Raw genomic sequence first — 14,064 nt, forward strand, 5'->3', positions numbered from 1 at the left:
CCTTATCCCCCTCTTTATTTTTAATTTCACAAGGCATGGCCCCCTTAGCATATTTACTTAAAACTACTAAATTTTAATAGGTTGCTTATTTCCCCCTCTTATAGATGCAAAAAATGGCACACAATAAGGGAAAATAAATTTTTTCTCCACTTCAACAGGGTAACATTTTAAGCTCTTAACAAACTCAGTACATCTTTAAAATTGGAATAAATAAATACTGAAAAATTTTCTAAGAGATACATGGAGTGTAAAATGCACAGACATCTCAAGAATTATCAACTGAAAAATCCTCATCTTAGTTTGAAACAACCTCACACATGCATATACACACACCCCCAAAGAGACATTTTGCTTTCTTTTGATCAAGGAGTCTTTGGCTTTTACTTTTTACACTGCATAAATATTCAGTCAACTTCAAGAACTTCTTTTTAACTCCACCTCTAATCACTATTTGACTCAGTTCCTTGCAAGTTTTGAACAAGCTGTGAACTAGCACTTCTTGTGAAAGAGTGGTTGACAATGCCAAAGCACAAGGATGTCTCATAATTATTACACATATCTTGTGTATCTGAACAATCATTTTCTTGGTAATTATAAAAAGAAAGTATGTAGCAATGGAAGTGCTCAGTATTTCAGAGGTGCCATGGTCTCAGACACTCTGAGCTGGCAGTCAAACTGCAATGTGTCATCTGGCCACACTTACACCTGGAACACGCTTGAGCAGTGTAACTCAGCTCAGCCTCAGGGCAAGGAAGGATGTGCTCAGCCACTTTCCCACTGGTTAAGAATCTCCCACAAAGCTGAGCCCAGGAGCTGGTGAGGAGTGACACAAAGTCTAGCAGGAGGCCAGGAACTAGCAGTGTGTGCCAGAGATTGACACTGGGCCTGATCCCCAGCGTTTTTGCTGAACTGATATGCCAAAGGGCTGAGCTGCCATGCAGAGGGACCTCAACAGGCTGGAGCAATGAGCTGACAGAACCTCAGCAAAGCCCTCAGCAAAGTCCTGCATGTGGGAAGGAACAAACCCAGGCACCATACATGCTGGGCACTGCCCAGCTCAAAGGCAGCTTGACAGGAACACACCTGGGAGTCCTGGTGGACACCCAAGGTGAGCAGGAGCCAGCAAGGCACCCCAGCTGGAAAAAAGGCCATTGATAGCCCAGGCAGCATCAGAGAAGTGCTGCCAGCAGGTTGAGGGCAGCGATCCTTCCCCTCTGGTCAGCACTGGTGAGGCCACACCTGCAGTACTGGGTCCAGTTCTGGATTCTCTAGTACAAGACACATGGAACTACTGGAGAGAGTCCAACAAATGCCCACCAGGCTGTATTAGACACCAGAGGAACTGTTCTATGAGGAAAGACTGGGAGAGCTGTGACTCTTCAGCCCGGAAAAGACAATGCTCAGGAGGGGAGCCTTATCAGGGTTAGAAATATCTGCAGGGAGGATACAAGGAAAAGAGAGCCAGGCTCTTTCCAGTGGTGTCCAGTGACAGGACCAGAGGAAATAGGCATGCACTGAAACATAGAAGGTCCCCTCTGAAGGTCAGGAACCTTTTTTTTTCCTGTGAGGGTTAATGAGCAATGGCACAGGCTGCCCAGGGAGGCTGTGGAATCTTTCTCCTTGGAGATACTCAAAAGATGTCTGGACAGAGATGCAGCCTGCTCCAGGTGGCTCTGTGTGAGCAAGGGGGCTGGACAAAATGACCTCCAGAAGTCCCTTCCAAACATAATCATTCTGTGATTCTGTTGCCACAACTCAGCTGACATGCAGCAACACATACATGCACTGTTAACTTGAGGATGTCAGATCACAGAACCACAGGATGCTTTGGGTTTGAAGGGACCTTTTAGAGATCATCCTGTCATGGGTGGGGACATTTTCCACCAGACCAGACTGCTCAGAGCCCTGTCCAACCTGGCCTTGATTGGGGTGTTTTCTTACTAGTTCACAGAAAATGGAAGTAAGGGATTATAGTACTTAAATTACACAATAGCATATCAAAACACCAGCTGTTACTCAGTCTTCTCTAAGTGTTCTTTCTTTCCCAGATACTGGTTTCAGAATCATAAATTACATACTACTTCACAACTACTACAGCTAGAAAGTTAGCATGCACTGAAATAACAGGTCTCAACTCTCAGAAAGGTAAGTTTGTAATGATGAATATTTTTATGCTCAATCTTCCCCTTTTCCCCCTCCAAAACTAATTTGAACAGATGACTTACCCAAAGTAAGTCAATCATGTCAAAGATTATACTCCCCCGAAACAAACTCTTTTGCCTGAAATAATCTGCAATAATTATTGTAAAAAAATTTGAAGGCTTGCTAAAGGTATATGCTCTACAGTGACAGCATTTGATATAATTAGGCAGAACTAATTCACAAACAAAAAGCTGTAAGTAACCTGAATTGACACTTAACAAGGCAGTACTTTTAATTTGGTTTCTGGCTTCTTAATGGTGATATGTAACGAGCTACACAGCAATCAGCAGTCAGATCTTGCAGAACTGGGACTGCTTTCACTTCACACCAAGACCACAGCTCACATCAGAATTCTCTACATCTTCACTGCTGCACATTACAGAGACACAGGCAGCACCTCTCAGTGCTAAGCACATACTGCAGCAAAACCAACATAGGATAAGTGGAAATGTTTGCTCAGCAGATTTTTCTGTATTATGAAAATCAGAATCTAGACAGAATTTCTAGATTCTGTCATGAATACTGCAAGACAGATCCCTAGGAATGAGGAAAGCAGTTAGCACTACAATGTAAATATCTGCCACTTTACAACAGTTAAACTAGGACAATGTTCACTAAAATCTTCTGATCCTATTTAACTGTAGTAAAACAGAAATTATGCCAAAACATGTAAGCATTTGAATCACCTGTAGAACTTAAAAGACTACATCTCATTGATGTGAAGTGAGACAGATTGCATGATGCCTGAGACTGTAGAGGTTTCACCCCGTAGCTAAAAAAAAACTGGCAAAAGCTCCAACATTTTATTTTATCTGAGAACATAAAACTGACATGGTATGAGAATGTCAGTATGTGGCAGTTGATTGATGACTAGCAGAAAATATGGAAGGTTGATAAAGGGCACAAGTAGACCATTGAAAGGAATCATTTATTGAGGAAATGGGGACATCTAAAAAAATAATTCAGTAACCAAGACTGAATGTCAGTATCATTAAAAATCATTTACAAATTTGAGTGACTGAAGTTTAATGCACAATGGAAGGTACTTTTTGATGATGTTTATTATGCTCTTCTAGTAGTTTTTTATTTGCATTTTACAACAAAAATAACTTAGATTTTGTGTCTGTCTGAATAGCAACCAGCTGGTGTACCAGTGCTTCATATTGGTAAGTGATGCCAAATGAAGGACCTGGCTTGTTCACCTGCCTATGGCTGGAAGAAGGCTGGGTACAGCCAGCCCAAAGGAGAAAAACTCCCTAACACTTGCAGACCTCATCTAGCTGGCTCAGAGGAACAAAAACTTGAGTTTCAGAAATAACTGCCTGCTTTCCTAACAGAAAATAAAAGAAAAAGCAAAGGCTTGAGGGAAAAAAGGGGTCTATTTTAATTAAAAATGAAACAAACCAAACAAAACAAGGAAAGCACACACATACAGCAAATGCACATTCACTCTATTTTACCTACCATAGATTCACTAATAAGCAGCAACAGTAAGGCTTCTTCTGTATTTTCTTGAGGACAGAAGATGCTGTTCAAAATGAGAATTTAATTATTTAAGCAGAACACATTACTTGTATGAGTAGTTCACACGCATATATTAAAAGCACTATAAAAACTGGAAAATGTCCAAAAAATTAAAGGAAAGTAACTTGCATAGAAAGATCAATTGGTTAAAATGCATTTCTTTGCAATGCTCTATATTTGCATTTCAGAAAAGTTGGCTGAACATAATAAAAGAACAAAACTACCACAGCTGTCAGAGTTGAACTTATTCAAATATCCCAAAATTGAACATAATTGTTTACAATATGACAACTGTAAACACTAAACCCATAGTTTAACTAGCCTCTTACACCTAATCTGTCTGAGCTCCATCTGCATCACTGATTCAAGTGCTGGAAGAGGAAACTCTCACATAAGAACAGGAGAGCTTTTGTATTTTAGACAATATGTGGAGAAACACTTCTATCAGTCTTCTATGAGATATGCTTGAGAATTTTTTCCTGATGCTTTCAATAACTATGAATATTTTTAAATAGATCCATGACAATCTCCACCTGTTTGCCATAACCACTCTTAGCTCCAAGTAGTAGAATTATTTGCTTGTAATGAAGTACAGTTCCTTCCAACTTAATGCTGAAGGTTTGCATAGGACTAGTTTCCAGACTTTAATGCTTTCTCTGAATACTGGATGCTTTCTGAAAACTCTTCTATGCTGGTGGACAGACAACAGTAATCTGCATTGGGTACCGCCAGGAATTCATTCATCCATCTGCATACACATTAAAAAAAATCCCCCCAAATCAGCAACTACATTTTATCTGTTCAGCTTTCTTCCTCTAAACTATCTCTGAATTAGCACAAGTACTACTTCCTGTTAATTCAGTCTGTTAGTTCCACAATTACCTATTTAAATGGAGAAACTAATTTGTTGCTGTTAGTAATCAATTCCTATGGTCCGAAGGATGTTTAAACTACAATACATTATAGACAGGAAACCAAACTTGTCTGACATTAAAACATCTTTTCAGTTTTTTTAAAGCACTAGAAATATCAGCAGTAATTCAATGCCTGAAAAAAATAGAAACTAAAAGACATCTTAATTCCAGGCAATTTGAAAGCAACATTGTGAACGTATTGTGGTAATATACAACAGCTAAGACCCCAGGGCAGCTGTTCTGTTGTTGTATATTTATTTTTTAATCAATGCAACTGCTCACCAGATTTTTAAGAGTATTCCAAATCTTAGAATTTAGCACATAATTTGTTATTACATAACAAAAGAAATTTCAAAACACAGTTAGTCATGAATAAGAACCACCCACGATAAGGAATGAGGAGTGATGAGGAAGCATCAGAGTGCTCCTTATTTAACAATCCACTCCTCTATGCAGAATTTAACAACCTGGAAGAAGATTTAACCTGACCAACTGACAATGGCACCCAGAAAGCAGAAGAATGACTGGAAAGAGTTGCTGGAGAAATTATTCTCTCAGAGAAAGAAGGGATGCTTCCCCAAAGAGAACTACTAAAAAGCCACTTATCAAAACAAAAGCAAACATTATTTCCTCTAGCAATTTCAAACACATTTTTGTAGATATGTTGATGTTTGTCTCCAACAAGATCCTCCCCATGCAGAAATTAGTGAGACATTTCTTTGACCTAAGCAAAAAAGCTCAGTTAAGTTGACTGAACTAATTTTCTGTTTGTCCTGATAGATGCAGGCACATGAGTAAAGTAATTTCAGTGTAACAGGGTAAAAGAAGCAACTGAAAACATGAAACAGCTATCAACCAAAGGCAAACCATGGAAGTTATGCTCAGTTGAAGAACTGGTTCAAGTAAACTGAAGAGGCAATAACACAGAGATCTAAAAAACGATAAATGCCATTAGCCAAATTACACCCATAATCCTCATAAGAACACAATGCAGTTATTTAATGTCAGGCAACATACTTAGAAAAAACAGTGCATTGCAGATTCAGAGTTGGTGGTCAAAAGAACACCTAGGAAGAAATTTCCTAGATATCATTGTCTTTGATACTTGCTTTCAGTCACTGCTGGAGATGAGATGCTTGGCTGGACATATTTTATGTGGTATGGTATTAACCAGTCTGACCTGATGAAAGGGCTTAATTATATGCTCTGTTGAAATTGTGGAACTCCTCACCTGCATGTGCCAAGAACAAGAGAACTAAACTGAACAAAGCCCCACTTTTGCAGGAAGCATGTTGCTATGAAGGACAAGTTGAGAATGGAGAACATAAGTTTGAAAGACTGAGCCTGAGAAACCTCCTGTAACTATTCTGGATGCAGGAAGGAGAATTGCTGGAAGTCTTTGAAGATAAAGACCATTCTACTTAATAACAGTAAAGACACCATAATTATGTGGGCTTGCTGCTGTATAAAAGATTCATTAATAGAGCTCTGAAATAAATACAGCTAAACAACTCAAATGGTGTCATACTGCAGGCATTTATGTTACAATATAAAGATACAATATAAAGCAAACACTAAAACAAAACATCCCTCCATTAAGTAAGTAGGGCTACTTCTATAGTCAAGATACTAACTTCAAAGAAAAATTTCAAATTCAAGGAAATGGCTATCTATATTTAATAGTAATCCTAACGGTGATTAGTTTGGAAAAAAAAAGTTACATTTTTCAAGAAGGAAGAGCATACCATAGCTACTCTAGAATTCACTATGAGACATACCAGACAAAAACGAACCAAAAAGTATCACTTACCTGATTCAATGAAAGATTAAAACTGAACAAAGAGGTGGAATCATAAAAGAAATGGCAAAACTAATCTAAGATTATTAGCTAAAAGATTAGCCTTGGGAAAATAAACTAGCTTTGAAACTGCTGGATAAATTTCTAGATGCGTTATTTTTTTCATAATGCTTCCTGGACCAACTTGAATCTCCATTTTGTTGAATATTTCCTTTCTATGATAAAGCAGAATAGATGTCTAGAAGCAGCACATAACTTTTAAAATGTGCAATATCTGATTTCCTACCCGGTTCATGTTTTCTTTTGTATCCCACATATAATAAGAGATATTGAATTTATCACAAACACCAGGATAGAAAAAAATATTTCCGCAATTGAGAACAAAAGGTCTAATGCATGCAGTGCAAACTTCCCCTGGGAGAAGCATATTTCTTCCCTGGTTTTCCTCAGGGAATCTATCTATCTACACACTGCCAAATTTCTTCTACATTTTCAAAAATGCAAACTAACTTATCCAGTGCACTGGTAACAATTGCAATTAAGGAAACAAAAGAGGTTTAAACTCAGCCATACTTCTCTCCAGTGTATACCCGTGGTCTCCTACTGAGTGCATAATTCTTCATATTGGAACCTTTTCGCAGGGGATCATCAAGGGGTGATTGGTGAGGAGGATCTTCCAGGGGATTCCAGTAACTCTGTTCACACATACCTCGTAACAAAATTTCTGCAAGTTGTCTTGCTATTGTCTGTAAAAGCAAAAGATAAATATTTTCCCTAGAAATGCTGAATACAAACTATTAAAAAATGTCCAGATATTTTCTAATGAGGACTATTTATACAGAATGTATTTTTGTATTCTATAACATCCAAAAAAACCAAGCACGATGCTGTTTAAAAGGTAAAAGTACCCAGTTCAATTCTCTAAACACAAAGAAAAATAACAGCAATAACAAACAATTTTCCATTTTATCAGTTAATCCAGATACTTTTGAAAAATAAACAACCCAGCTGCTGTTCCTAAGAAAATCAATAACCTAAGATGCTCAATAACCTCTACTGCCTCTTCAGACCTGGAGCAGTTGTTTGCATGGGAGAGCCCAGAGTGGAGCAGTCCGAACTGCAGCCTGCCAAGAGAACCACGGGAAAAACAGGATAATATTCCCTGAAGGAACTGCAGCCTGGTGGAGGGACCTCATGCTGGAGCAGGGGAAAAGTGTGAGGAGCAAGGAGCAGCAGAGAGGAACCCACCACAACCCTCCACCCTCATGCACCACTCAGGGAATGGGAAGGTAGGGAGAGGAGGTAGAAGAGTCAGAAGTCAAAGACTGAAGTTGAACCTGAGAAAACAGGGTGGAAGGAAGGTGTTTCAGTTTTTTTCTTTGTTTCTCACCATCCCACTCTCTTTTAAGTGACTATAGATTAATTTCCTCCAAGAAGAGCCTGTTTTGCCTGTGACAGTAACTGGTAAGCAAACTCTTTGCCTTTATCTTGGGTCTATCTCGGACCTTTTGTAGGATATTTCCTCCCCATCGGTTAAGGAAGGGGAGTTTGAGAGCAGCCAGGCAAGCATGTGGCAGCCAGACAAGGTTAACCTATCACAGACAGTTATAGTCTATGGGCTGAATGGGGCTTCTGGCAACTCATACTTGAAGGTGCTGGTGTTAGCTACTGTTAAAGCTCAGCAAGACTGAAACAAGGCTGAAAATCAGCATGAAAAGTTTTATTTTGACCAACTATTATTGTCACCACATATTTACCTGTAGAAATACTTACATAAATATTAATAAATTAAATAATACTAATTTAAAGTTTTTAAGTCATCCTATAATCCATAGCTATCAGGTAAATCTCCTCATTAATGTTCCACACACAGCACAGACCCTCCACGACTACATATCATGATGATGAAAATGCAAAGGTTTTCTGTCAGGGCAGTAGAAAGAAGGCAAGATCTAAATTTGCATCAAAATTGGCAGCATTTCCAGTAACACTTCCCAAAAACAGATGTGTAATGTTTAAGTCACAGACAGCACCATAAGATCTGCACCTTCCACCTTAACTCCCATACCATAAGAAACTCTTCATCTTTTCTATTAAAATGTGCAATATTATCCCTCTCCATTGAAAGTCTATTACTAAATAATTTTAATATATTTACTAGGAATCAGTTATTGAATTAATTAAGGATTCACTTACCTTCCTTACAAGTTTGGAAGTTTTAAAGGCCCAGTATTAGGAAACTAATCTAGGATATTTTGAAAATAATTACATGACAGCAAAATGTGAGCCTCTACTTTTTATTATATGAAAGATTCAAGGTTCTGACAATATAAGTAACAAACATTCATGATGGAACTTGATAGCCTTCAACTGTATAGAAACCACACAAAAATGATGCTTTCTGTTCTCACCCCCACTACCTTACAAAAACATAAAACTACACTGACTCATAAATAGGGCAATTATAACGAAGGCTGAAAGTATGGTCAATCAGAGACCAGTCAGGTTCTAATCATAGCCACAAACAAGAAAAAGGAGTAGGGGGGAGACTGGATACCAAATATTCCTTACTTGAATCATTCATTAATCATCCTTAAGCCAGGAAATGTAACCTTATAAAGTGTTGGCTAACAGGTCCTTATCAATATGCTACGTATCCAATTATTTGTCTCTAACTCATCCACTGTATTTGTGCTTTCTCTGCCTACTGAAACTCAGATGCTACAATAGGAAAGGGGTTTAATACAACTCACCATTCGCAGGTTTTGTGTAGTTCTTGTTTCGACAGCTCTTAGTAACTCTCTAAATCTACCAACTCCTCTTGTCAAGTTCCTGTATATAAACATAGAATTTGACAGAATTCCAACTCGGATGAAGTAACACCTTAAAATATTACTCAATAAAGTTGTTAAAATCCATGCTACCTTTTTTTTTCTTTCATAGCCTCATTGCCTCTCTGTGAGATAGATATATAGAGATAGATGTTCATCTGGAAACCTCACCACTGATTACTGTAACAACATTCCCTGACAGTTTATCAAAAAAAGAAACATTTTCATGATCAGTAGATAGATCAAGGGAAAGCAAGGAAAAAAGTAAGAAGCAACCATCTCAAAAAGAAAAAAGACAAAACAAAGTTGTTCTCATTGCTACAGTAGTTTAAGTTTTCAATTACATTAGGTTTCAAGTATAAACCTTTAAAAAATCCATTTTAGCTGCCCCTTGATACCTTAAAACAGGGAGATTAGAAATGAGTAAATCTTGTAACCCTGAAAGCAAGACAAAAAGTTTTGAACTCCTTTTCAAAAGGATAAGAGCACAAACACTTTAAGGCCCACTGTGTGACCAGAAGAGGACTGGGGCATCAGTGTTCTGTTCTTGACTCTGACTTGCTTTTCATGTGGCTTCTGCAACCAAAGTTTCTCCATCTACACTTCTTCCACATCCACTGCCTAAACAGCTTTGGCAGAGATTCAAGACCCCCAGAGGCATCACTGATATTTTAGCAGGTCTGAACTTTCTTCTCAAACAATAGATTATATTGAATGGTCTTATAGCTTTACCTTTTTCTCATCTCTTTATCAGTTGTTTGGAGGTTTTATTGTACACAAAAGCAGTTGAGAATATTCTACTTTATATTAATACAATTTGTCTTTGAACTAGTGAAGGATTGGGTGAGCTTTAGGCTGTCCTGAACAACAGAATTCTGCAATGTGAACACAACAGATAGGACAACCATTTCACTATTTCAGGGTTAGTTACAAAATAAAATTATTTCATCAAAACTGTATTTTGTGTTAAATCATTGCTGTTACATCACATACTGTCTTAAGGTGTGATGTTATGTGCAAGCTGCATAGCATTTACCTAAGACAGAGCCAAAACAGACAAGAAATATTACATATTGTGTAAGCTTTCTATAAGTAAAAGCACTATTGCACTGCACTATAAATCAGATGTTAAAACTGCCTTCCTTAGTCTGCTGTCTGTATTTAAAAATATGTTTAAAATACTGACTTTTGAACTGCAACTCTATACAAATTCAAAAAAAAGTCAGCATTTTTTAAACAGATACTTTCTTTCAATTCAGTTGCAGAAGATCTGAAACTAGTGTTTGATGCAAGAGATCTTGCTATAGGACTGTAGAACTCCTATCACTTTACCTAGAGACCTACTCATTTATTTTACTCTTCAAATTACATGACAGCACTCATCTCTGTTCTGTTTTACATAATAAAGGATTATCAGGATATTTCAGAAACTTTCCACACATCTTTCACTAGCACGGGCATCATCTTTCATCAGCACAAGTTCACCTTCTAAAATACTTTTATATAAAAGCTCATTTTAAAAGAAGTAGCATGTCCAAGTAATAAAACCCATATGAATGATTCAAATTTATGCTAAAGAATGCCACCAGTTGCCTAAAGAGAAATCATCACCAGTCACACAAGACATAAAAATTGCTTGTAAAAAGCCCATGTGCTACAGCAGAGCTTGAAAACAGAGTGACCAGCTACTACATACTAAATAAAATTCATCTTGTGCAAACATCTGCATGGAAACAACTGTGTGAAAAATTGTATTAATTTCTACATTTCAAACAGGCAGCCTCAATAGCTGATGACTATTACACCAACTTCACACACTAAGGAAGGACAGAAAGTCATTAGGTCAATTTCAAAAAAACCTCCAAACTCATTTGAAGCTGGATACATTCAGCACTTTTGTAAAGCCAAAATATCATTCAGTAATGCCACATTCCAAATATTTTAGAGAGACAAAACCAGTCCACTGGAATCCCAGCTTTAAGTCCTCTGGTCTAAGTGAGCATTTCTCATTAATGGATTTCTCTCTCACAGACTGCATTGCAAAGTCACAAATGTGTCCTTATAACAAGATTAAAAAAAAAAACAACTGAAATGCTCCCTGCAAAATTGTTGAAAAAGAGTTATGAGCAAGAACTTGTCAGCTTGAAATTTTATTTTCCCAGTGCAGATGAAACACATACTATGTAGTAGAACTTCAAATCACAATAACTTCATTAAATGTTAAGAATTGGCATTTTTTCCATATGAAGTTTATGTCTTTTGATGGGTTACAAGAACAATAACAAAACACTTTATGAAAATGCATGCAACTTTCACAAGCCTTCAAATACTTCATGACAGGCTACTTTTAGTTACCCATTACACTTTTTTAAGCATCTGCAAGGGAATGAAACTTGTGACTGAAGTTCTACTGTATTATGGAAAAAGCAGTAAGATTGTACAAGAAAGAAAGCAGTTAAAATACAGAATTAGCTTTTGCTTCATAAAGCATTTAACAGCGATCCACTGCACACATCAACACAAACAAAAACAGATTTGTCAAGCATCTTTCTACATGAAATTTACTTAAGAAAACCCTTCAAAACTACAATCTAAATCACCCTAAAATTGAGTTAAATGCTTTAAGAGACAAGAAATGAAGCAAAATATACCATTAATAATATGGTAGATCTCCACACCACACTGGTTTTAGCCAAGTACATTTCCCGTATTTGTTAACAGTTTGTAACATTGAGAAGAGTGATGGCTGCTCTGCTACGTGGTTTCCTTCCTAGCCTGGGACACACATGGCTTTTACCTGCTTTTCACTAGGATGTGCTTTCATGTCAGCAGCTCTCCCTGTGCTGATGGAATGCCAGAGCAAAAGGGCACATTAACTTAGACAGCAATGTCCCAGAGTGTCTGTAAAAGACTTTGAGATCCCTTCCTTTCAGGGACAAGGAATTTTAAGGTACATTAACATTGACTTGGAACTGACACGTTTTCAGTGATTTCAGACAAGACAAAGACAGCCCACAGATGGACACTGATAGTAATGTACCTGTGTGTTTCTATGATTGCCTTCTGCCAGAACATGCTCAAATCAACTCCTTTGAATTGTATCTTCCTCATTTTTAAGGACAAGTAGAATGTTTGCTGCTTTAAATCTTCAAGAAAAACACCCCTACTTTGACCCTTTAAGTAGCAATCTGCCAGTTAGGCTGAAAACCAAGATCTACTGAAAGTCTCTACAGACATGCCCTTAGGGCCTGTTTGCATCCTCGTGTCTACATATTTGCACCCTAAACCCCAAATATTCATGTTAGAACCTAATTAATTATTCTGATACACGATCAGCTTTTAGGCTCCTTAAAAAAATTTCAGACAGTATTTCTGTTTAGAATAATGCAAATATCTGCACCTATAAAAGGTGACAGAAATTAATAACTGCAGATATGATACAAGCAAAGTGCAGAAAGAAAATTAAGGGGCATCAAGGATAAGCTTTCAAGGCAGGATCAGAAAAGGTGTATATAAGCATGAAGGCCAGCAGTAGCAAACTTTAGGCACAAACAAATTTGTCACCATCATCACCAAGACATTTCTTGGTTTTAAAAAGCATGTTTAGCATCAGACAACACAGTGCTTTGGCATTACTGGTCCAGATAAACTTCACCCCCACCAATACTTATTTTTGCGGTTTTAAAGACATTCAAAAAGTAGAAAAGAATGAAAGAAACTGCTCAACAAAAAGCAGTCTATGTTTGAATGATATTAGGACAAAACCCCCAAACACTATTGCCTATAACAAAATTAGTGAGATCAAATCATGGTATACTCAAAACAGACTAAAAAAGGAATGTTTGAAAATTAACCTTAGAAAGATTGATAAGATTAATTTACTCCATATTTACAGCATGTTTTGGTAATAACTTCTTAATCAGTGAAAAGGACTTTGTTTGTCAGTTATTTCCTTTATGCTTCTCAGTCAAGAACCCCAAATATTTAGTCTACCACTGCCTTTCAATGATTAAAAATTTAATTAGAATAAATTTTTGCATACTGAGCTAAACCAAATCTCACCTACTCTGCAATTTTGTGGCTAAATTGTCAATGTTTTTCCCATTTAAGAGAGAAAAGCACATCCAGAACCATGCCGGTAAATAAGCTGAGCTACTTATACTATCCTATTACTTCATTGCTGAGACTTACTATATCACATTTTTTAAATATTAATCTTTTAAAAGGAGAGAAAAACCAATAACAATGAAATCTACACAGCTTGACCAAAGCAATGAAGTAGAGGTTGGTTTTGGAATTGAGCTCACTTCCACCTTCTCTTGTGCTTTCTCTTTCTGTCTGTATTTATAAACAGAAAAAGAAATGCAATGTTTGTAAACCCATAGGTACATTGCAAGTTTTAAAGTTTGGGGTTTTTTTCCTCTCAAAAACTCAAATATGAAAGAAAAGAAAGGAATTATTTTAGAGGTAAGGAGTAAGGGCAAGTGAAACTCTTAATATGCCAATCAGAACAGTGACATCTCAGTAATTTCAGTATAACTGACATGTTTACAAAAAAAGTAATTCTTAAAATCCATATACTCTAGCTATTACTTTTAGCCAATTAAGAGTCATTTACACAGTATTAAGGCCAGAAACAATTTCACATTAAAATAAGTTACCACATAAGCAAAAAGCAAGAAAGGTGACAAATCAAGATATTAATTCTTAAACTGTAAAATAACATCCTAATACCAAGGTATGCAATTTACCCTACTGCTTTCTATAGCCCAACAGAGATGAAATTAAAAAAAAA

The 14,064-nt window shown here is 37.0% G+C and overlaps 1 protein-coding gene across 3 annotated transcripts in view; it reads right to left on the reverse strand.

The window, feature by feature from the left end:
* TTC7B (tetratricopeptide repeat domain 7B) overlaps positions 1–14,064 on the reverse strand; it is a 118,143-nt gene that overhangs the window by 69,126 nt on the left and 34,953 nt on the right. For all 3 annotated transcript variants that reach the window (XM_030950556.1, XM_030950558.1, XM_030950557.1), the window contains 3 exons: positions 9,192–9,270; positions 7,012–7,184; positions 3,667–3,730 (listed from right to left, as the gene is read on the reverse strand). In XM_030950556.1, coding sequence (XP_030806416.1) covers positions 3,667–3,730; positions 7,012–7,184; positions 9,192–9,270 — 316 coding nt within the window. The remainder of the gene's footprint in view (positions 1–3,666; positions 3,731–7,011; positions 7,185–9,191; positions 9,271–14,064) is intronic.

The sequence above is a fragment of the Camarhynchus parvulus genome, chromosome 5 (genome assembly GCF_901933205.1).
Source record: "Camarhynchus parvulus chromosome 5, STF_HiC, whole genome shotgun sequence".
Taxonomy (NCBI): domain Eukaryota; kingdom Metazoa; phylum Chordata; class Aves; order Passeriformes; family Thraupidae; genus Camarhynchus; species Camarhynchus parvulus.